Source organism: Oncorhynchus tshawytscha, linkage group LG24 (assembly GCF_018296145.1).
Source record: "Oncorhynchus tshawytscha isolate Ot180627B linkage group LG24, Otsh_v2.0, whole genome shotgun sequence".
In the NCBI taxonomy this organism is placed as follows: Eukaryota; Metazoa; Chordata; class Actinopteri; order Salmoniformes; family Salmonidae; genus Oncorhynchus; species Oncorhynchus tshawytscha.
The window spans coordinates 2536377-2562329 of NC_056452.1; the positions used below are offsets into that span (position 1 = coordinate 2536377).

Genomic DNA, 25953 nt, shown 5'->3' on the forward strand with positions numbered 1-25953 from the left:
GATGACACCGAGCAAGATAGTTAGCTAGCTACTGAAACCGATTGTCATTTAGCTATTTTTGGTCTATTGTCTGCATTCATCAGCCAGCTAGCTTTAATTCTGACCAGCACTGTCACAGAGCTTGGGGATGTGTATCTGCGCTTGTCGGACGACAATTGAATGTTCACGATGCCACTGGACAACCTTCTACAGACATGTTGGTTTACATTTGATCTATCCACCTTTTTACCACGTTCACGTACTAGTCAGAACTGGGTCATTTTCGACTTGCTAACTAGTTGTAGTTAATAAATTGAACGAGGCACGTAATTAACTAATCAGAAAAGTCTGAATTTTCTATTTCCGACTGGCAAATAAATACAATTATGCCCATCAATACTTGTGTTGTGAAAGGCTATATACATATGTACAAATCTGAATTATTGTAGTTCACATAAACTATATTTAATTCATTTGTCATGACCCGCCTTCTCTATAGTTGACATAAAACCTAGCAGCCATAGTGTGTGATGTATGTATTTAACAGAAACGTGTATTTTTATGGTATGTTTATTCTTACAGACCTGGGTGAAGCGCACATCTGCTTCTTCATTTATGCACCAAACACAACAGATTGTTGTCATCGTCGCAGGTTGCAGCACCTGTCTGTGTTAACAATAAAACCATGGGAGCTAGCCGTGTATAAATTCTTACAGTAGGACAATGCCTACATTTGACTTTTAACTCAACAGCAACGTAAATAAACTTTTTATTATTATAGCCTAGTACCAATATGCCTATAGAAAAAAATCTATACAGCAACAATTATTGGGCTTTCTTGAGGCTACTGGATTGTTTCAGCCATTAAAGTACACGAATATCCTAAAATGAAAAATCGGAGCGCGCTTATAATGGGTGGCGGAGCAGCCACTACTCCAAAACCCAAAGGCACGTTTTAAATTCATCAACAGGTTGATCAAAAACCATACCATGTATGCCGGGTGGCTTTACAGCGTCTTGGTCATAAAAGCAATCACGATTGTTGCGCTAGATGATCCGTTCACCCCCAAACATCGGTTTTAATAATGGGAGAACCAAACATGTTGGGAAGCGTGCGCTGCGTGCGTTACAGGTGGGCAAATTGCAGTGTACAATGGTTAGGCAGTGTATAAAGAGTGTCTACACTGGCCGGTCTATAATCTAAAGACCACCTCTTATCGTCAATCACCTGTATAAGAACCAAGTAGGGGTACCATAGGCTTCTGTCCCAAATGGAACCCTATTTCATAATAGGGTGCCATTTGGGATGTAACCATAGAAAAGATGACACCTGGGAAATTCCCCCAAAACTTTGAAAACGATTTCAATAATAACTATAACTACACAGAAATGTGTTCAAACATAAAATAGCTGCCACATAAAACCTTGTCCTTGAAGTAAATAATAATTCCCCCAAATACAATTTGCTTGTCAGTCCCCTAAACATAAAACGGACAGTGGGGAACTGAAATGAACATCCGAACACACTTTTGAACCTTCTTTAGCTTATGTTGCAGATAACTGAAAAATATACCAAAATACATTCATACACCAAAACAAGGTTACTCTAAAGTACAAAATAAACAAAAATAGAAATTGCAAATGAAAAGAAATAGCTGTCACTTTGTGCAAAGATTCTTAATTAACTTGATCTTGTAACCTTGGTAGAGAAAAAAAAAAAAAAAAAAAAAAAATCAACATTTACCAATGAGATCAGATGATGACTCTAGACCACTACATAGGTAGTCAGTGTCGTAAGAGTCCTCACGGAGCTATACACATATATACACAACTAGAAGAGCTATGCTCTGATTAACATGTATACATCGCCTTATTTGAAACAAAAATAGAGGCACTAAACATTAACAGAAATAGCACCAAACTTCTATAAATGTCTTCTTTCACCATAACGAGGAAAAGCAGGGGAAAAAAGAAAAACTAGTCACCAAGACTCATCTTATTACCTATATAAACTAGGCTATTAGAAAAATAATTAAAAAGCATGCAAGAAAGAAAAATATAATTCATCGAGCACTCTGTTCCACTTACCACAAATGTGGCAAACTGATTTGTCATGCCTTGTATGAGAACACTAAGATGGTTAAGGGGGGAAAAAAACATCTGCATGTGTGTGTCATGGATGTTACTTTAAGGTTAAAAAAGTTTATTTCAATTGAAAATTCTATATAAATATCTTTAAATACTAAAAGCAACCAGATTTTGGTGAAGAACATTTGCCTCCTTTTCTAATAACTTAAATAATTAACTGGTATTTGACAGCAGCCTTTTCCTACAATACACCAACTAATCCAGAGCAGAACATTACATTTCCAAAGAGTACAAGCTTTCCCAAGACACCTTTCATACAAAGAGAGGGAAAATCTGAATCACCATTAAAAGAGAAGTGGGCCAACAGGCTCCTAAAATCCAAAACGAGAGTTCAATGTGCATAAAGTGAGGGGTGAAGCATCGTCCCCTAGAAAAATCATAGGGAAACATTGCTCTTCCAGAGAATAAAAGACGGTTAGTAGTTTGGTCAAAGTGACAAGACTACCCTACACCATCCTACCAAATGTTGAAGCAACGCAGTGTCTTTTGAGCATCATAAAATAGGGACCAATGAACATTAATACAAAAGATCAGAATTGTTGCAAAAATGACTATAGCCATTGACAAGCCAATGACTCGCAGTGTTATATGTACCATCCTAACATAGAAAATCTAATTATGTTCCGATTCGAAACCCTTATGGACCGATCTGTTCTAAAAAAGCAAATGTCATCTTGGGGACTGATTCAAGCAAATAACAACCTCACACATGGTCTATTTCTTCTTCTTGTTATTTTTTAAAAACATTTTCTTTTCTAACAAAAATTACCAAATAAATTGATCCTCTTATAAAAGTATGCTTGCCTCTCAGTGGCTATTGCCACAAGTTAATACATTTCAGACCACTTTCAATGTGGCAGCGACTGTGGTTGGCACCCAAGGTTAAAGGCCAAAAGTCAGCTGGTGTGTCATGTCTTTTCAATACGGATAAGGGGGAAAAAAAAAAAAAAAAAAGTGTCAGAGCACAGCCAATGACACTTTAAAAAAGCTATGATGAAGACAAGAGAAATGAAAATGGAAGCCACTACTGTCCAAAAAAGATTCCCTGACATTTTTGGTCAACAGTAACAAGTTTGTAAACTCTTACTAAACTGGAGCATGGTTGGTAAAAAGGCTGTCTTCTCGAGCACTTTGAAACATTGTGTTTAATTTGGGGGGGCCACAATCAACAAGGCTGGGGAGAGTAACCAAGACGTCCTCATGATGTGTAATGTAGTTTTCAAAACATACCGCTGCCTTGACATTTCCCCCTTTAATAATGTAGCCTCTTTTACATGGCAGTGGTGACCGAGTCGGGGTGAGGCCCCAGGTACCCAGGCGAGGGGGCCTGGTAGGGGTCTGCACCCTGGCCAGAGCAACCCGTGGCTGGGGCCACAGCCAGGCTGCGGAACAGGAGGTCCATGGATGGGAGCAGGGGCTTGAGCAGGCTGACCGGGCAGAATGCAGAGACGCCGTGGGGGGTGAAGTTCACCTTGTTGGGGTCGGGGCAGGAGGAGAAGAGGAGCGAGGACTGGGCTTGGTGTGGAAAGCTGTGGGACAGAAAGAGATGGTTGTTAGGAGCAGGATCACGAACTGTTCAAATGTGTCAGTCGACCTGATATCAGGGTTCATACACATTGACAAATGGAATTGAATGACTTTTCCTTTTAACCAAATTTCCATGACCAACAATTGACGGCATCTCTGAAGTAGTGTAAAAAAGTATGCGTAATGTGGTATCGACACTGGGAGGCTGCTCAGTGTCTGTCTGCTCTCTGATCCCATGTACCATCTCCTGTCGTTGAGTAAGGCACTTAACTCCCCACAAAGTAGAATACCTGTTAGGCAACAGTACAAAACATGTGGTCAACCCTCACTCTGGAGAGCTACCTTGATGTAAAACAAATAATTAGCTTATTCAATATATCAAAGATCAAATGGCTATGGTAGGCTACAAATATTTTTATTCAGCTGAAGCAAGCCCAGAAATGTTCCTTTTCTAGTTTAGTCATATTCATCTTAGTCAGCTTAGAAGTGTTTACTTTGCAGGCTGACTAGCATCTATTGCAACGTCCCATTCGTTAAATGCCCAAATCAACTGGAAGCATATACAAGTTTTGAACCAACATAATCCAAAAGAAAGGCTACATTAATTATTTTTTACTAAAATGAATGTTCACAATTCAAATTATTTTGATTCAGATGATTAGATTCAATGCAATTAAACCGAATACCAACTAATACAATGGTGAAGTGAATTGTTTGTTTCATCGAAAATAATTGTTTAAATGAATCATGTGAATCGTTCAAAAAAGTACATCAACTTTGTATGGCCTTATTCGTGAGTGTCGGTGATACGCTTTTTAAGGACATGAAAACATTTTAATACATACTAATAGCTAAACACTTAACTAGAGGGTACAAGATATGTTTTGATTTGGCAACCTAGTTAGTCTGTTTATCATGTTTTATAGGCTATGCCTACCTGCTGCTGAAATGTCTGACTCGCTCTCTCTACTTGAGCAACAGCCCACTCGTCTCGCACACATGCAGGCGATGCGTGCAAATACAGACGAGCTAAAGTGTTATTCCGATCCGGGCAGATATGTTGATTTTTATTTTATTGATAAAATATTTAAATAATAATAATAAAATTAATTTCCATTACTTTTAGGATTTTATTATTTTCTAAAACTTTTTCAGGACTGGGAAACACCATTTTAAAATTCCATTACTTTTTCATGATTTTCATGATCAGATGAACCCTGTGATATTCACACACCCAGTCTCCAATAACTTTGAAACCACTGGGGGTCAGTGCAAACTCAATCTAAGAAGCCATATGTTACTGTTCATAAGCTTTTTGGAATAAATGCATGCAAGTCAGAATGTTTTGTATTTATCTATGTACCAAAGCATACATCTGTCCATACACACACGTTAGTGTGTATTTACATTTGTGTGGGCATGTACTTTTCAGTGCACATCAAACAATTACGCATGTGTGCGCGTGTACTTGCGAGAACTTACCTGGTCTCCTCACACACGCGGACCTTCTCGCAGCCCTCGGGGGGCTCCCTCTGGAAGCAGTAGCTCTTGTTGGGCCGGGGCGAGGAGGAGAGCAGCAAGGGGGATGGCTCCCACCCACCCTGGGATGACAGGAGACACAGCTCTGCACCCTCCGCCACACCTGAAGCATGGTGTGAGAATAGGTCCAATATCTGTGTTTCTAAATTCCTATCACTGATGCCCAGTTCAGATACAGCACCCGAGACAGTTTTATGCAGTTTGCTTGATCTGAACGGTCTAGCTGGGGTTTCCAAGGTTCAACATGTGAAATCTTAGCTAAAGACTTGCGACTGGCCAATCAGAACAGTGTGCTGACATTGTGTATAGCCAAGCAGCTAGATAGCTAGCCAAGCAGACAGCTTGCTGATATCTCACAAAGTGTGCCCTGTTTCTGGTGCATGCATTTCATGCTACAACAAGTGGAAATGTTGTATCAAAGTTGTATCACGTCATTGTAAAGAGGCACCGTTACTGTGGAAATAGTCTCAACCATTTACTCAATTTTATGTTGATAAACCAAATGGGTCTTGTTCAGTATGGAGATAACGTTTTGAAACAGATAAACCCGGGGAGGTACACCCTGAACCTGTCCAATAAGAACACCGTTTTCAATTACAAAACATTTTGCAGGTTTGTGTGCACCTTACTGAACAAGTTTGTGTGTACAGTACTGAACATAACACTGCAATGTTGTTGTTACAGGGCTATATTAGGGAGAGACTGACCTGGGTCCTGATTCACAGGTAGGTCTTCTACAGAAGAGGGGGAGAAAGAGGAGCAAGGTGAGGGTGTGGGGGAGAGGGGCGTGGTGGAGGGGTCGCTCTGGGAGCCACTGCTGCAGCTCAGTGGTGGAACTGGAGCCCTGTGGCCGTCAGGAACCTCCAGAATCTGAGAGAGACAAATGAATGCAGTGAATACACTGGACAACAGGACAAGAATAAATACCTAATTTGATGGAATTCTTATTATTGTTCCACTTTTGTCACAATATCGCCATTCAGGGGTAGCACTCCATCCTTCTCGTGGTCCACACATAGGACTATTACAAAATTATAAACTTCTTCTAATTACTAGTCCAAAATTATAAACTTCTAATTACTAGTGTTTACATAGCCCATTTAGATCTCACCCAATGTCTCCAGTTTTTCTAGTGAGGGTGTCGGACATCAACAGGAAGTCAGAACAAAGGTCATTCAACCCCATTAAGTGTGTTCTTTCCCTGTACCTCCAGAAACCATTTAAAAATATTTCAAAACATTTCCATCATTCTACGTACCCAGTTTATAACCAAATTAAAAAAGACCCCACACAATAAATCCACCACAGTATTAACACAACTTAACAAATATTCATAATAGGTGAGTTGTGTGTGTGCATGCTGGTGTGGGGTAAAACGTATGGCAAAAACAAATAAATGGCCAGGCCTTACTTATTTGGGAGCTCCCCCTACAGCCGGATGAGGGACACCTGTCTAGTCTATTTTACCAATAATTTATGGGATATAATTATTTCCTTATGGAGTTATCAAGAGTTGTAATTCTAATTTGATCTATTCGAATCTCTTTATTTTTTTAATTTAACAGGCAGTATAGTTTTTTAAAATACCGGTCCACTGGGGCCTGTCGGTAAATATACAAATAGATTTTCTTCACATGCCTGCCCGTAAAAGGGAAACATATATATTGGTAATGGTTGACATTTACTCCAAATGGATTGAAGTTTTCCCCACCTCGAGTGATGTGTATTACTGTCGTTCTGGTTGTTCTCGTCTTTGTTTTGATACAAATCTCACCAGATTGGGTCTGCTGTATGGTCGGGATGTCTCCCTAAGGATTGGCCCTCTAACTCCCTGACCCTGTAACTTTGCAGTGAGATCGCCAAGATGATAGGAGTATAAGCCAATTTGGGGGGAAAATTATTTAAACTGTATTCTTTTGACATTTGATCTAGAAATCTGTATAAATATATTGGTAGGATTAAGAATTGGTCATAGAGTAAATCATTTGTATGGATTAACAGTCTGAAAAATTCAGTTAACTACGGGCTGTCCTGTACCACTTCTATAGAGTGCAACATGAGTCCATATGGAGGGAGTATGGAGAGAGATCCTGGTCAAACTTCTCTCACACTGCTGGTGTACTTGTAGGAAAATGGACAAGGCATAATGGACTGTAAAGGACACTGGCAGCTTAGGTGAGAGACATTATCATGGGCAAGGGTTGAAACTCAATGTCAACGGAAGACATCTTCAATTGCGATAAATTAAGTGTAAGAAAGTCTTTCCCTCATGTTAATGCATGTTTAATGAACATGTTTGTAAGCCATTTTCTATTAAGTTGAAACTTAGTCTCAAAATGAAGGAAATGTCATGGAAAATTCCATAAATTTAATTGAGACCACACAGTTGAAGTCAGAAGTTCACATACACCTTAGCCAAATACATTTAAACAAAGTTTCACACTTCCTGACATTTAATCCTAGTAAATATTCCCTGTCAAAAGGTCAGTTAGGATCACCACTTCATTTTAAGAATGTGAAATGTCAGAATAGTAGAGAGAATAATTTATTTCAGCTTTTATTTCTTTCATCACATTCCCAGTGGGTCAGAAGTTGGCATACACTCAATTAGTATTTGGTAGCATTGCTTTTGAATTGTTTAACTTGGGTCAAACGGTGAGAGTTGCCTTCCACAAGCTCCCACAATAAGTTGGGTGAAATTTGGCCCATTCCTTCTGACAGAGCTGGTGTAACTGAGCCAGGTCTGTAGGCCTCGTTGCTCGCACATGCTTCTTCAGTTCTGTGCACAAATCTTCTATGGGATTGAGGTCAGGGCTTTGTGATGGCCACTCCAATACCTTGACTTTGTTGTCCTTAAGCCATTTTGCCACAACTTTGGAAGTACACTTGGGGTCATTGTTAATTTGGAAGACCCTTTTGCGACCAAGCTTTAACTTCCTGATTGACATCTTGAGATGTTGCTTAAATATATTCACATACTTCCCTCCCGCATGATGTCATCTATTTTGTGAAGTGCACCAGTCCCTCCTGCAGCAAAGCATCCCCACAACATTATGCTGCCATCCCGGTGCTTCACGGTTGGGATGGTGTTCTTCAGCTTGCAAGCATCCCCCTTTTTCCTCCAAACATAACAATGGTCATTATGGCCAAACAGTTCTATTTTTGTTTCATTAGACCAGAGGACATTTCTCCAAAAAGTACAATCTTTGTCCCCATGTTCAGTTGCAAACCGTAGTCTGGCTTTTTATGGCAGTTTTGGAGCAGTGGCTTATCCTTGCTAAGCAGCCTTTCAGGTTGTGTCGATATAGGACTCGTTTTACTGTGGATATAGATACTTTTGTACCGGTTTCCTCCAGCATCTTCACAAGGTCTAAGGTACTTGAGTACTATTGTTTGTACAGATGAACATGGTACATTCAGGCATTTGGAAAATGCTCCCAAGGATGAACCAGATTTGTGGAGATCTACAATTTTGGGCTGAATCCTTTTGATTTTCCTACGATGTCAAGCAAAGAGGCACAGAGTTTGAAGGTAGGCCTTGAAATACATCCACAGGTACAATTGACTCAAATGATGTCAATTAGCCTATCAGAAGCTTCTAAAGCAATGATATTATTTTCTTGAATTTTCCAAGCTGTTTAAAGGCACAGTCAACTTAGTGTATGTAAACTTCAGACCCACTAGAATTGTGATACAGTGAATTATAAAGTGACATAATCTGTCTAAACAATTGTTGGAAAAATGACTTGTTTCATGCACAAAGTAGAGGTCCTAATCGATTTGCCAAAACTATAGTTTGTTAACAAGACATTTGTGGAGGGTTGAAAAATGAATTTTAATGACTCCAACCTAAATGCATGTAAACTTCCGACTTCAACTGTAATTAGTCATGCTATCCCGTGTTACTGCTTAAAGAATAGTCTCGTTATATTCCAGTGTTTTTTGTAACCTGATGCAAACTTTTCTTTGAGTGACTTAGCTATACGCCCAGTCTTATGACTAAGAACCATTTAGGTGCGGCCGCAGCATGCGAGACATACGGTTGAGCCCTCGTGCCATCTTAATCTGCACAGACAATCCAAATCGCCTTTTACACCATGTTCCACCCAGGTTTCCCCAATCTGCTAAACTGCCACGTAGACAAAATATGTTGTACTTTTTCTATAAAAGCAGAGACCCAACTATGTTTGTTAAGCTTTTCAACTCTATACCATTCTTGGTGATGGTTGATTGCTTCATTTTTGCAAATTGTATACAATTGTTGTTTGAAAGAATCTGCAGTCTCTCTTCCTATAGAATTTCTCTGACAACCCTCAAACGTTAATCATTTATGTTTATGATACAAAGACGTCTAAGGGTCAGCCCCGCCACCTTGTTACACATACACAACAAAACGTAAGGAATACATTTGCCTCAAGGACCCATAAGATCTACCATCTTGGATTTTTCCTAAAATCTTCTCATAAATACGATGGACTCCAAACTCAGAATAAGTTTATCATGTTAGTCTTTACTATGTTTGAAAAAAGCTATAGGATACAATATTAATGGTACCCAAACTCTTGCACTGACCCGACGCACACCCACAAGACACATATATACAGTACCAGTCAAAAGTTCAGACACCTACTAATTCAAGGGTTTTTCTTTATTTTTACTATTGTCTACATTGTAGAATAAGCGTGAATACATCAAAACTATTAAACAACATATGGAATCATGTAGTAAACAAAACAAGTGTTCGACAAATCAAAATATATTTTATATATTTGACATTCTTCAAATAGCCACCCATTGTCTTGACAGCTTTTGCACACTTGGCATTCTCAACCAGCTTCACCTGGAATGTTTTTCCAACAGTCTTGAAGGCGTTCCCACATATGCTGAGGACTTGTTGGCTGCTTTTCCATCACTCTGCGGTCCGACTCATCCCAGACCATCTCAATTGGGTTGAGGTCAAGTGATTGTGGAGGCCAGATCATTTGATTTAGCACTCTATCACTCTCCTTCTTGGTCAAATAGCCCTTACACAGCCTGGAGGTGTGTTGGGTCATTGTCCTGTTGAAAAAACAAATGATAGTCCCACTAAGCCCAAACCAGATGGGATGGCGTATCGCTGCAGAATGCTGTGGTGAGCATAAATTGAATTCTATTTAAATCAGACAGCGTCCAGCAAAGCACCCCTACACCATAACACCTCATCTTCCATGCTTTACGGTGGGAAATACACACGGAGATCATCCGTTCACCAACACTGCATCTCAATGACTATGTTGTATGCAGTCACCTGAGCTAAGCCATCAAGGAGACTAGCGGGCATCTTCTACTCCACTATCGGTTTTGGGGGGTGACAGTGAGCCTCACTTCTCCACTTCGACCGGGCTCACACAAGTGATTGCTGTCCTCGTCATGAAATTATCAACTTTACCCTGTATATCTAAAAATGACCATATACAGATTCTGTAAAACAAAACTGCTGGTGAAACTTAATAGAAATTAAATCTAATGTAAGCCCCGATTAGCAGGTAGGCTATAGCCAAATGAGTTTGTGTTTGATGGAATCAAATTCCACCCGTCACTTAAATCTCGCTGATTGATTGCTTTAATTTTTTTTCTGCGACTCGTTCATACTCTTGCTTGTGCCTGTCATTATTCTCCGTTAACATTACAGAGGAAATGTTTGTAATGACCTGTCAAAAAAACATCTCAAAGACATGGCGGACGGAACCAAAAATCTCAAATTTGGGCTCATCAGACCAAAAGGACAGATTTCCCACCAGTCTAATGTCTATTGCTTGTGTTTCTTGGCCCAAGCAAGTCTCTTCTTCTTAGTGGGGTCCTTGAGTAGTGGATTCTTTGCAGCAATTCGACCATGAAGGCCTGATTCACAGTCTCCTCTGAACAGTTGATGTTGAGATGCGTCTGTTACTTGACCTATGAATAATTTATTTGGGCTGCAATTTCTGAGGCTGGTAACTAATGAACTTATCCTGTGCAGCAGGGTCTTCCTTTCCTGTGGCGGTCCTCATGAGCCAGTTTTATGCGACTGCATTTGAAGAAACTTAAAGTTCTTGAAATGTTCTGTATTGACTGATGTTCATGTCTTAAAGTAATGATGGACTGTCATCTCTCTCTGCTAATTTGAGCTGTTATTCCCATAATATGGACTTGGTCTTTCACCAAATAGGGCTATCCCCCCCCTTGTCACAACACAACTGATTGGCTCAAACGCATTGACGAAAGAAATTCCACAAATTAACTTTTAAGAAGGCAGACCTGTTAATTGAAATGCATTCCAGGTGAGTACCTCAAAGCTGATTGAGAGAATGCCAAGAGTGTGCAAAGCTGTCATCAAGGCAAAGGGTGGCTATTTGAAGAATCTCAAATATTGATTGATTTGTTTAATACAAGATTATCAAATCCAAAATTAAAATGTTCTCATTAACTCCAAACTCAGAATGTATGTTAATCATGCCTGTCTCTAGTACATTTGAAAAAAGCAATACATCCAAAGATTAGAAAATGGCATCTTTGTTTAGAATTGTGTATAATGCTGCCATGCTTCCTCTCAGCCTGCACATAAGCCAGCACCTCTTATTGCTACTTGCAGCTATATTTAAACATTCTGTTTAGGATTGAGATTTTCTGCAAACCTGTTGAAACAACTCTTGAAGTGACAGATAGTAGTGCCTTCAAAGCTCAACACTAAACTAAGCACCCTGGGACTAAATACCTCCCTCTGCAACTGGATCCTGGGCTTCCTGGCGGGCCGCCCCCAGGTGGTAAGGTAGGTAACACATCTGCCACGCTGATCTTCAACACGGGGGCGACACAGGGGTGCGTGCTCAGTCCCCTCCTGTACTCCCTGTTCACCCTTGACTGCATTGCCATGCACAACTAACACCATTAAGTTTGCCGACGACACAACAGTGTCAACAGCCTGATCACCAACAACCGGGGTTTGATCCCAGGCAGCCAACCACGACCGGGAGAACCATGAGGCGGCGCACATGCACGCTGACTTGTGTTGCCAGTTGAACGGTGTTCTCCGACACATTGGTGCGGCTGGCTTCCGGGTTAAGCGGGCAGGTGTTAAGGAGTGCGGTTTGGCGGAGAAGGCATGACTCGAGCTTCACAGTTGCAGCAATGAGATAAGATCGTAATTGGATCACAATTGGATATCACGAAATTGGGGAGAAAAAAGGGGGTGAAATATTTATTTTTAAACTAAGAACTAATTCAGGAAAACAGGTAAGATAACGAGATGGATAATCGCAATATCAAGAATAGATTTCCCTTGAGGAGTGAGTATTTTAGGGCTGCAATGGAAATTAGCACAATCTAAACATGTAAATGTCTTACCCAGCACTGGTGGTGGGGCGGCTGGCACACGAACATGCCCTCCAGCTCCTGGTTGAGGCCCTCCACGCTGCGGCGCAGACGAGGGGTTAGCTTGTACAGGGGGGTGGGTGGGATAGGCTGGGGGAGAAAAAAATGGAGGCATCAACTGATTTAATAAATTGAATTCATACTTCAAAATTGACTGACAATCAGTGGAAGACTACAGTAAAACGAGACAACCGAACAATACAGTAGGACATAAAGTACACATTCATAATGTATGTGCAATGCATAGAGTAAACAAAACATTGGCATAGACAAACAAGCGTAGGGTATAGGTACACCAAACAGACACTTGCAACATGCAAGTATGGACACACACACACACAAACAGATAAAGCACATAAAAATGACATATCGCTCCCAGTACACATCCTCTGAGTTATCAGTTAGTGACTAAACTTTGGAAATGTAAGGAAATTAAGAACCCAGGATTAAATAAGCCTAGTAGTGGAAATCGGTCAAAGCTTTAGCTGTGCTTGAGTGAGTTAACCTAGAGCAATGGAACCATACCAAAAGTACAAATCCAGCCTATCCGGCAATAGGCAGGCTCAAGCAAACACTCAGAGAATTTGAAAGATAGTAATTTTCCATTTGAACCCAGGTTTGATATATTTTACAATGCATTATAACCATTACTGTGCTTATTTCTAGTCTTCATATGTTTTGATGAGAGTAGGCCTATTTCTGGAGTGTTTATTGGCCCATACTTCCTTCTCCTTGCACAATGACGATAATGCAGTGCATATGGGTTGAAGGCCTATAGAAGGGTCATGTTCATTGTGTATCTTTCCCTTTCAAGACTATTCGACTCGTATCTAGATCCATGGGCTCCTATACAGACAATATATTTTGATTCGATATATTATTATGATTCGATGCGGTTTGATTAGAGGAACAAATTAGCTCGGTGCATAACATTTGTTGCATAAAGACATGCATTTTCTTTATTATTATTATTATATATTTTTTAAATTTTACCCCTTTTTCTCCCCAATTTCGTGGTATCTTGTCTATCTTGTCTCATCGCTACAACTCCCGCACGGGCTCGGGAGAGACGAAGGTTGAAAGTCATGCGTCCTCCGATACACAACCCAACCAAGCCGCACTGCTTCTTAACACAGCTCCATCCAACCCAGAAGCCAGCCACACCAATGTGTCGGAGGAAACACCGTGCACCTGGCAACCTTGGTTAGCGCGCACTGCGCCCGGCCCGCCACAGGAGTCGCTGGTGCGCGATGAGAAGGATTTCCCTACCGGCCAAACCCTCCCTAACCCGGACTACGCTAGGCCAATTGTGCGTCGCCCCACGGACCTCCCGGTTGCGGCCGGTTACGACAGAGCCTGGGCGCGAACCCAGAGTCTCTGGTAGCACAGCTGGCGCTGCAGTACAGCGCCCTTAACCACTTTGCCACCCAGGAGGCCAAGACATACATTTTCAATTCCAAATTAAAATCTTCTGCTAATTGAGCTCATGAGCTGGGCCTCTTGAGCTGGATCTGTCTGAGCGGACTTAGCAGTGTGTGTAAATTATGTATATGACTATGGTGTATGCAGTCACCTGAGCTAAGCCATCAAGGAGACTAGCGGGCATCTTCTACTCCACTATCGGTTTGGGGGAAGAGACACACACAAGTGATTGCTGTCCTTGTCATGAGATTATCAACTTTACTCTGTATATCTAAAAATGACCATATACAGATTTTGTAAAACAAAACTGCTGGTGAAACTTAATAGAAATTAAATCTAATGTAAGCCCCGATTAGAAGGTAGGCTATAGCCAAATGAGTTGTCTCCGGTACCTTAAATTGTATTCGGGTAAAACATTTAACAGTGCATTTGATAACGAACCTATCAAATTACATTGGTTGCATCTCAACTAATAAAGCCTAATATTGCTCAAGCCATTTGAATGCTGAACATGCCGCGCACCAAGCAGCACAGTTTGACTAGGCTACTGATACTGCCTGGGGTTGTTCGGCATGCAAAATGTCTTACAGATCAGCATAGCATCTGGTCCTAGGCGCCGACAGAGATGGCCGCCTCGCTTCGCGTTCCTAGGAACCTTGCAGTTTTTTGTTTTTTTTACGTGTTATTTCTTACACTAGTACCCCAGGTCATCTTAGGTTTCATTACATACAGCCGAGAAGAACTACTGAATATAAGATCAGCGTCAACTCACCATCAGTACGACCAAGAATATGTTTTTCGCGATGCGGATCCTGTGTTCTGCCTTACAACCAGTGTAACGGAGTGGATTATATGCAGCGACCCAAAAAAACGACTCAGAAAAAGAGGGAAACGAAGCGGTCTTCTGGTCAGACTCCGGAGACGGCACATCGTGCACCACTCCCTAGCATTCTTCTCGCCAATGTCCAGTCTCTTGACAACAAGGTTGATGAAATCCGAGCAAGGGTAGCATTCCAGAGGGACAGAGACTGCAACGTTCTCTGCTTCACGGAAACATGGCTAACCGGAGAGACGCTATCCGAAGCGGTGCAGCCAGCGGGTTTCTCCACGCATCGCGCGGACAGAAACAAACATCTTTCTGGTAAGAAGAGGGGCGGGGGCGTATGCCTTATGACTAACGTGACATGGTGTGATGAAAGAAACATACAGGAACTCAAATCCTTCTGTTCACCTGATTTAGAATTCCTCACAATCAAATGTAGACCGCATTATCTACCAAGAGAATTCTCTTCGATTATAATCAAATCCGTATATATCCCCCCCAAGCAGACACATCGATGGCTCTGAACGAACTTTATTTAACTCTCTGCAAACTGGAAACGATTTATCCGGAGGCTGCATTCATTGTAGCTGGGGATTTTAACAAGGCTAATCTGAAAACAAGACTCCCTAAATTTTATCAGCATATCGATTGCGCAACCAGGGGTGGAAAGACCCTGGATCATTGTTACTCTAACTTCCGCGACGCATATAAGGCCCTGCCCCGCCCCCTTTCGGAAAAGCTGACCACGACTCCATTTTGTTGATCCCTGCCTACAGACAGAAACTAAAACAAGAAGCTCCCACGCTGAGGTCTGTCCAACGCTGGTCCGACCAAGCTGACTCCACACTCCAAGACTGCTTCCATCACTTGGACTGGGATATGTTTCGTATTGCGTCAGATAACAACATTGACGAATACGCTGATTCGGTGTGCGAGTTCATTAGAACGTGCATTGAAGATGTCGTTGCCATAGCAACGATTAAAACATTCCCTAACCAGAAACCTTGGATTGATGGCAGCATTCGTGTGAAACTGAAGGCACGAACCACTGCTTTTAATCAGGGCAAGGTGTCTGGTAACATGACTGAATACAAACAGTGCAGCTATTCCCTCCGCAAGGCTATCAAACAAGCTAAGCGCCAGTACAGAGACAAAGTAGAATCTCAATTCAACGGCTCAGACACAAGAGGCATGTGGCAGGGTCTACAGTCAATCACGGACTACAGGAAGAAACCCAGCCCAGTCACGGACCAGGATGTCTTGCTCCCAGGCAGACTAAATAACTTTTTGCCCGCTTTGAGGACAATACAGTGCCACTGACACGGCCTGCAACGAAAACATGCGGTCTCTCCTTCACTGCAGCCGAAGTGAGTAAGACATTTAAACGTGTTAACCCTCGCAAGGCTGCAGGCCCAGACGGCATCCCCAGCCGCGCCCTCAGAGCATGCGCAGACCAGCTGGCCGGTGTGTTTACGGACATATTCAATCAATCCCTATACCAGTCTGCTGTTCCCACATGCTTCAAGAGGGCCACCATTGTTCCTGTTCCCAAGAAAGCTAAGGTAACTGAGCTAAATGACTACCGCCCCGTAGCACTCACATCCGTCATCATGAAGTGCTTTGAGAGACTAGTCAAGGACCATATCACCTCCACCCTACCTGACACCCTTGACCCACTCCAATTTGCTTACCGCCCAAATAGGTCCACAGACGATGCAATCTCAACCACACTGCACACTGCCCTAACCCATCTGGACAAGAGGAATACCTATGTGAGAATGCTGTTCATCGACTACAGCTCGGCATTCAACACCATAGTACCCTCCAAGCTCGTCATCAAGCTCGAGACCCTGGGTCTCGACCCCGCCCTGTGCAACTGGGTTCTGGACTTCCTGACGGGCCGCCCCCAGGTGGTGAGGGTAGGCAACAACATCTCCTCCCCGCTGATCCTCAACACTGGGGCCCCACAAGGGTGCGTTCTGAGCCCTCTCCTGTACTCCCTGTTCACCCACGACTGCGTGGCCATGCACGCCTCCAACTCAATCATCAAGTTTGCGGACGACACAACAGTGGTAGGCTTGATTACCAACAACGACGAGACGGCCTACAGGGAGGAGGTGAGGGCCCTCGGAGTGTGGTGTCAGGAAAATAACCTCACACTCAACGTCAACAAAACTAAGGAGATGATTGTGGACTTCAGGAAACAGCAGAGGGAACACCCCCATCCACATCGATGGAACAGTAGTGGAGAGGGTAGCAAGTTTTAAGTTCCTAGGCATACACATCACAGACAAACTGAATTGGTCCACTCACACAGACAGCATCGTGAGGAAGGCGCAGCAGCGCCTCTTCAACCTCAGGAGGCTGAAGAAATTCGGCTTGTCACCAAAAGCACTCACAAACTTCTACAGATGCACAATCGAGAGCATCCTGGCGGGCTGTATCACCGCCTGGTATGGCAACTGCACCGCCCTCAACCGTAAGGCTCTCCAGAGGGTAGTGAGGTCTGCACAACGCATCACCGGGGGCAAACTACCTGCCCTCCAGGACACCTACACCACCCGATGCTACAGGAAGGCCATAAAGATCATCAAGGACATCAACCACCCGAGCCACTGCCTGTTCACTCCGCTGTCATCCAGAAGGCGAGGTCAGTACAGGTGCATCAAAGCTGGGACCGAGAGACTGAAAAACAGCTTCTATCTCAAGGCCATCAGACTGTTAAACAGCCACCACTAACATTGAGTGGCTACTGCCAACACACTGTCAATGACACTGACTCAGCTCCAGCCACTTTAATAATGGGAATTGATGGGAAATGATGTAAATATATCACTAGCCACTTTAAACAATGCTACCTTATATAATGTTACTTACCCTACATTATTCATCTCATATGCATACGTAGATACTGTACTCTATATCATCGACTGCATCCTTATGTAATACATGTATCACTAGCCACTTTAACTATGCCACTTGGTTTACATACTCAACTCATATGTATATACTGTACTCGATATCATCTACTGTATCTTGCCTATGCTGCTCTGTACCATCACTCATTCATATATCCTTATGTACATATTCCTTATCCCCTATCCCTTATTACACTGTGTATAAGACAGTAGTTTTTTTGGAATTGTTAGTTAGATTACTTGCTCGTTATTACTGCATTGTCGGAACTAGAAGCACAAGCATTTCGCTACACTCGCATTAACATCTGCTAACCATGTGTATGTGACAAATAAAATTTGATTTGATTTGAGCAACGCGCATGCCCCACCCACCTGAGGATCTGTCTACTATATCCATCCATTTCCTGTGTTTGATGGAATCAAATTCCACTTGGTCACTTAAATCTCGCTGATTGATTGCTTTAATTTTTCTTCTGTGACTCGTTCATACTCTTGCTTGTGCCTGTCATTTTCCCCCATTAGCATTAGAGGAAATGTTTGTAATGACCTGTCAAAAAAACAAAACGGGCTCAATGTAATACGTTCTCTTTTGTTGCATCTAAGAAACGCTAAAACTTGATCTGGGATTTAACGCACCTTACATCACAAGAAAGTGAAGACAACTTACTTTGATGGGTGTCATTTTTGTGCAATTGAAAAAAGTAATCATTTGTACAGTTGAAATGTTTACAAATTAGATGCGCTGAATCGAAAGCAACTTCCAAAACTAAAACATTTTGATTAGTGATATGTCTGATCTCGCAAACAATGTGGAGCATGTGTCGAGCGTGTTGATTTTTAATCTGAGGGTATCCTGTTATTGACACCTCAGTTGAGTTATGAAAGAGCACGACAACAGTAATTAGAGGCAGTCTAGACAGCACAGGTGAATTCAGGTAGGGTAGACTGAGCAAGTGTTGGATGGTTGTAGCCCTGTTCCACCCCTTTATGTTAATGTATTTATATATGAAAATACACCAATATATTTACACGTCTTTAGTTTAACATATACAATAGTGCATTTTAGAAGAAAAAAATGCTATTTGACAAATGTAATACCTGAATTCCCACCAAATTCCCTAGTAGTAAAATATTTTATGTATTATAATTCAGTTAATATCTGATGGATCTTCATCCCTTGTCCAACTGTTAAATTTTAGAATTGTTTTTTGGCTTTTTTCCCACAAATGTCAATGCAGTTACATGCTTTTTTTAACACTGAAGGAGAGGAAGCATCAGTTATAAATTATTAGGTATTTTAAGAAGGTAGAAAGAAAGTAATATGAGCAAAACTAATTTGGGAACCGACAACTCGTAACGTTTGAATGGGTTTTCTGACTGATGCATGCTACAGTTTGGGCTCCAACGGACTGATGCACTCGTATCTTAAACATCTGATCCGGGAACCGATGAGTATCGTGCATCTTCAAACTAAAGAAAACAAGACTGAAAACAGGGCTATACTAGTTGGGCATGACCATTAAGAAATGCTCTTTTTCATTTGTTGCAAAACATTTAAAACATTTTTGGGGCTGTGTGCCCTAAATGAACACAACCCACTTCTACAGGCTAGCATCGGAAACAGTGTGTTCCACAGCTGGTGCAGAAAGCAGAAGTGGGTAGTGATATCGTCACTTTCCTGTTGCTTCACTAGTCGGCTAATTTGATTCACTTCCTCTGATATGCTGCTTTGCTTATTGACTGTGTGGTCCACCACTCAGTTCTGTAAAATTGACTGTGGTCCACCGCTCCTGTTTCTGTAAAAATCTGATGGGGCTGGATAAATGTAACCACAATTAAATGCATAGACTGAGCTATGGATGCAAGGTCTGACCATCCATCATATCAAAATTATTGTTTCTACCATGAGGCTACATTTTCATTTCATTTACTTTGTTTACAAACATCGGAGTAAAACAAGCTTATATTTTGGGTTCTGATGGGGTACAACAGTTGAAGTAAGCTCACAAGGCATTTATAAGTTATATTCTGGAAGAATCAATGGGTGAAGAGCATTAATTTATAAGTCCAAAAATGTTATATATATGGCTTGAAAAAAGTTTGCATTGATTGAGTGGCCGACAAAATGTGCACATTAACCGGGACCAGAATATGTTTACTTAAGTATATTTTTAAAAAGTACACATTTTTGTATTTCTTTATTTTAACACTGAGTATACCAAACATTAGTAACACCATCCTAAAATAAGTTTTACCCCCCACTTTTGCCCTCAGAACACCCTCAATTCATCAGGGCATGGACTCTACAAGGTGTTGAAAGCTTTCCAGAGGGATGCTGGCCCATGTGGACACCAATGCTTCCCACAGTTGTGTCAAGTTGGCTGGATGTCGTGCGGATGGTGGACCATTCTTGATACACGAGAAACTTGTGTGAAAAACCCAGCAGCTTTGCAGTTCTTGACCCTTTCAAGGGCACTAAAAGCTTTTGTCTTGCCCCTTCACCCTATCCATGCCTCAATTGTCTCACGGCTTAAAAATCCTTTAGTTCTGAAGACTGGGTCTAAGCTGACATATAGAAGCTGACATAAGGAACTGTTTTAAGATAAATGATCCATGGAATGACTCATTTAATTTACACTGCATTCGGAAAGTATTGACCGCTTGACTTTTTCCACATTTTGTTAAGTTACAGCCTTATTCTAAAATGTATTAAATCATCCCCCCCATATCAATCTACACACAATACCCCATAATCACAAAGCAAAACAGATGACATTTTAAAAATAAAAAAAACTGAAATATCACACTTACATAAGTATTCAGACCCTTTACGCAGTTGAAGCACCTTTGGTAGCGATTACAGCCTTGAGTCTTCTTGGGTATGACGCTACAAGCGTGGCACACATGTATTTGGGGAGTTTCCCACATTCTTCTCTACAGAACCTCTCAAGCTGTCAGGTTGGATGGGGAGCGTCGCTACACAGCTATTTTCAGGTCTCTCCAGAGAGGTTTGATCAGGTTCAAGCCCGGGCTCTGGCTGGGCCACTGAAGGACATTCAGAAACTTGTCCAAAAGCTTCTCCTGCATCGCCTTGCGGAGCGCCGAGAAGACGATCAAACTTGACTCTCTAGAGGAAGTAAAAGTCGTAACAAGGTTTCCGTAGGTGAACCTGCGGAATGTGTCTTGGATGTGTGCTTAGGGTCGTTGCCCTGTTGGATGAACCTTCTCCCCAGGTCCTGAGCAGGTTTTCATCAAGGATCTCTGTACTTTGCTCCATTCAACTTTCCCTTGTTCCTGATGTAGGGATGGTGCCAGGTTTCCTCCAGGCGTGATGCTTGACATTCAGGCCAAAGTGTTCAATATTGGTTTCATCAGACCAGAGAATCTTGGTTCTCATGGTCAGAGTCCTTTAGGTGCCTTTTGGCAAACTCCAAGCAGGCTGCCATGTGCCTTTTACTGAGGAGTGGCTTCTGTCTGGCCACTCTACCATAAAGGCCTAATTGGTGGCGTGCTGCAAAGATGGTTGTCCTTCTGGAAAGTTCTCCCATCTCCAGAGGCACTCTGGAGCTCTGTCAGAGTGACCATTGATTTCTTGGTCACCTCCTTGACCAAGGCCCTTCTCCCCCAATTGCTCAGTTTGGCCGGGTTCGGCCAGCTCTTGGAGGAGTCTAGATGGTTCCAAACTTCTTCCATTTAAGAATGGAGGCCACTGTGTTCTTGGGAACATTCAATGCTGCAGAAATTATTTGGTACCGTTCCCCAGAACTTTGCATCGACACAATCCTATCTCGGAGCTCTACGGACAATTCCTTGACCTCATGGCTTGATTTTTGCTATGACATGCACTGTGAACTGTGGAACCTTATATAGATAGGTGTGTGCCTTTCCAAAATCATGTCCAATCATTGAATTCACCACAGGTGGACTCAAATCAAGTTGTAGAAACATCAAGGAAGATCAATTGAAACACAATGAACTAGAGCTCAATTCCGAGTCTCATTGCAAAGGGTCTGAATTCTTATGCAATTAAGCTATGTTTTTAATTTTTTATATATTTGCATCCATGACTATGTGCATAGGAGCAGCAGCCTCTAAGGTGCATGGTAGAGTAACAGGGTGGTAGCCAGCTAGTGACAGTGACTAAAGTTCAGGGCAGGGTACTGGGAGGAGGCCGGTTATTGATGACTATTTAACAGTCTGATGGCCTAGAAGCTGTTTGTCATGGAAAGAGCAGGTGTTAATGTTTTGTATACTCGGTGTTTGACTCCAATAAGAGAAGTCTTACACTCGTCTAGAATACTAAGTTCATAATACAGAAAATACATACATTTGGACCAATTATGAATGAAGTGAGCAGATGCAGGACAAAGATCACCAATGTTGGAGTGTGGGAGTCATACCTGTGTGGTACCTGGGGAGTAGCTGCCTTGAAGGTAGTGGTGGCGGACCTTTTCGGACCTTTGCAGCAGGTGTTTCAGCTTGGCAAACTGTGATAGGCAGAGTAGTGTCAGTCAACCTCAAAATACAAACAGTCTCTAAGGCTGTAAGAGCTGCATTCCCATGGATTATTTTAGAACGGTTGTCTGTTTTGTAAGCGTTATCTATTGTTTTAAAATCCTCTGTCGCACTATTCACAAACTCTCATCACTTATTCTGTTTCAAGTTCAGTAGCCTACCTCTGCTCTCATGTTGGGTGTGTGAGATAAAATGCGCCTAGGCTTGGTCTCAATTAAAATTGCCTGTAGGCTATACGCATGGGCGGACTAGCACACGCAGTTGTCTTTCCATGGAAATTAACTTCTTAAATATGTTAGGCTATAGTTTAGGCTCCGACATTGACTGGAAATAAATATTGATAACACATGAGTCTGCCTGCAAATTGTCCTGCTCCCATCAAAGTTATGCAAGATTATTTTGATTAGTTCTTTGTTTTGTAGGTTATTTGTTATCTATTGTATTAAAAGCAACTGCAGCAACATTCAAACTCAAAGCCTAATTCTTGCTGATTTACATTCAGTAGCCTACCCTTGTCTTTGTTGGGCGGGCGAGATCAAGAGCGACTATACAGTTGAAGTCAAGTTTACATACACTGAGGATGGTGTAATTAAAACTAGTTTTTCAACCTGTCTACAAATTTCTTGTTAGCAAACTATAGATTTGGCAAGTCGGTTAGGACATCTACTTCGTGCATGACACAAGTAATTTTTCCAACAATTGTTTACAGACAGATTATTTCACTGTGTAGCAATTCCAATGGATCAGAAGATTACATACACTAAGTTGACTGTACCTTTAAACAGCTTGGCTTTATAAGCTTCTAAAAGGCTAATTGACATTTGAGTCAATTGGAGGTGTATCTGTGGTTGTATTTCAAGGCCTACCTTCAAACTCAGTGCCTCGATGCTTGACATCATGGGAAAATCAAAAGAAATCAGACAAGACACCAGAAAAAGAATGGTAGACCTCCACAAGTCTGGTTCATCCTTGGGAGCAATTTCCAAACGCCTGAAGGTACCACGTTCATCTGTACAAACAATAGTACGCAAGTATAAACACCATGGGACCACGCAGCAGTCATACCGCTCAGGAAGGAGACGTGTTATGTCTCCTAGAGATAAACGTACTATGGTGCGAAAAGTGCAAATCAATCCCAGAACAACAGCAAAGGACCCTGTGAAGATGCTGGAGGAAACAGGTACAAAAGTATCTATATCCACAGTAAAACAAGTCCTATATCCATAAAACCTGAAAGGCTGCTCAGCAAGGAAGCCACTGCTCCAAAACCTAAAACAATTCAGACTACGGTTTGTAACTGCACATGGGGACAAAGATTGTACTTTAAAAAAATGTACCTAGTCTGATGAAACAAAAATAGATCTGTTTGGCCATAATGACCATCGTTATTTTTGGAGGAAAAAGGGGGATGCTTGCAAGCCGAAGAACACCATCCCAACCGTGAAGCACGGGGTGGCAGCATCATGTTGAGGGGGTGCTTTGCTGCAGGAGGGACTGGTGCACTTCCCAAATAGATAGCATCACGAGGTAGGAAAATGATGTGGATATATTGAAGCAACATCAAGACATCAGTCAGGAAGTTAAAGTTTGGTCGCAAATGGGTCTTCCAAATGGACAATGACCCGAAGCATACTTCCAAAGTTGCGGCAAAATGGCTTAAGGACAACAAAGTCAAGGTATTGGAGTGGCCATCACAAAACCCTGATCTCAATCCTATAGAAAATGTGGGCAGAAATGAAAAAGTGTGTGCGAGCAAGGAGGCCTACAAACCTGACTCAGTTACACCAGCTCTGGAGGAATGGGCTAAAAGTCCCCCAACTCATTGTGGGAAGCTTGTGGAAGGCTACACAAAACATTTGACCCAAGTTGAACCATTCAAAGGCAATGCTACCAAATACTAATTGTGTGTATGTAAACTTCTGACCCACTGGGAACGCAATGAAATAAAAGCAGAAATAATTCTCTGCTATTATTCTGACATTTCATTAAAATAAAGCAGTGATCCTAACTGACCTAAGAAAGGGAATTTTTACTAGGATTAAATGTCAGGAATTGTGAAAAACTAAGTTTAAATGTATTTGGCTAAGGTGTATGTAAACTTTTGACTTCAACTGTGTGTGGTCTCAATTAAATAGCCTGTATACTATGCTACATGGGTAGAGAAGTTGTCTTTAACTTCCATAATATGGTAGGCAATAGTTTAGACATGGACTGGGAAATAAATATGACATGCATTTCACTCTGCTTGCAAATCATCCCACTCCTAAAAGTTATGCAAAATATGGCTCAAGTCAAGTGTTCAGTCTCCTATATTTCACTTCAACATTTTCAAACTACACTGAACAAAAAAGATCAAACGCAACAATTTCAAAGATTTTATTGAGTTAGAGTTCATTTAGGGAAATCAGTCAATTGAAATGAATACAGATATGCATCTGTTGGTCACAGATACCAACCTCTTAGGGCTCAGTGAGACGTCTGCGTCCCACCTAGCCAACAGGAAATGCAAATGCGCAACGCCAAATGCTAATAGTACTCGCTAAAACTCAAACTTTCATTAAAACACATGCAGGGTACTGAATTAAAGCTACACTCGTTGTGAATCTAGCCAACAAGTCAGATTTTTAAAATGCTTTTCGGCAAAAGCATGAAAAGGTAGGGGCATGGGTCAGAACACCAGTCAGCATCTGGCGTGACCACCATTTGCCTCGTGCAGCGTGACATCTCCTTCGCATAGAGTGGATCAGTCTGTTGATTGTGGCATGTGGAATGTTGTCCTACTCTTCAATGGCTGGGCGAAGTTGTTGGATCTTGGTGGGAACTGGAACACGCTGTCGTACACGTCGATCCAAACATGCTCAAACGGGTGACATGTCTGGTGAGTATGCAGGCAATAGAAGAACTAGGACATTTTCAGCTTTCAGGAATTGTGTACAGATCCTTGCGACATGGGGCCGTGTATTATGCTGAAATATGAGGTGATGGCGGAGAATGAATGGCACGACAATGGGCCTCAGGATCTCATAAAGGTATTTCTGTGCATTCAAATTGGCATGGATAAAAAGCAATTGTGTTCGTTGTCCGTAACTTATGCCTGCCCAAATCATAACCCCACCATGGGGCACTCTTAAACTGCTTGCCCACACGACACCATAGTGTCTACAGTTGAAACCGGGATTCATCTGTGAAAAGCACACTTCTCCAGCGTTCCATTGGCCATCGAAGGTGAGCATTTGCCCACTGAAGTCGGTCAAGATGCCGAACTGCAGTCATGTCAAGACCCTGGTGAGGACAACAAGCATGCAGATGAGCTTCCCGAGACGGTTTTAACCATTTGTGCAGAAATTCTTTGGTTGTGGAAACGCGGTTTCATCAGCTGTCCGTGTGGCTCGTCTCAGACCATCCCGCAGGTGAAGAAGCTGGATGTGAGGCCAGTTGGACTTACTAACAAAATCTCTAAAATGATGTTAGAGGGAGCTTATTGTAGAGAAGTGACCACTCAGTTCTCTGGCAACAGCTCTGGTGGACATTCCTGCAGTCAGCATGCCAATTGTGTATGATGTGACAAAAACATTTTTTTTTTTTGTCTTTTACAGTCCCCAGCACAAGGTGTACCTGTGTAACGATCATGCTGTTTAATCAGCTTTTTAATATGCCACACCCGTCAGTTGGATGGATTTTCTTTGCAAAGGA

At 41.9% G+C, this 25953-nt stretch overlaps 1 protein-coding gene across 3 annotated transcripts in view; it reads right to left on the reverse strand.

The window, feature by feature from the left end:
- Window positions 1-533: 533 nt before the first annotated feature.
- The window catches only part of LOC112223882 (protein FAM117A), a 35354-nt gene continuing 9934 nt past the window's right edge, over window positions 534-25953 (reverse strand). For all 3 annotated transcript variants that reach the window (XM_024387187.2, XM_024387188.2, XM_024387189.2), the window contains exons 4-8: window positions 22146-22232; window positions 12556-12672; window positions 5901-6063; window positions 5137-5296; window positions 534-3656 (exon numbers count right to left, since the gene is read on the reverse strand). In XM_024387187.2, coding sequence (XP_024242955.1) covers window positions 3398-3656; window positions 5137-5296; window positions 5901-6063; window positions 12556-12672; window positions 22146-22232 — 786 coding nt within the window. In that variant the 3' untranslated portion in view covers window positions 534-3397. The remainder of the gene's footprint in view (window positions 3657-5136; window positions 5297-5900; window positions 6064-12555; window positions 12673-22145; window positions 22233-25953) is intronic.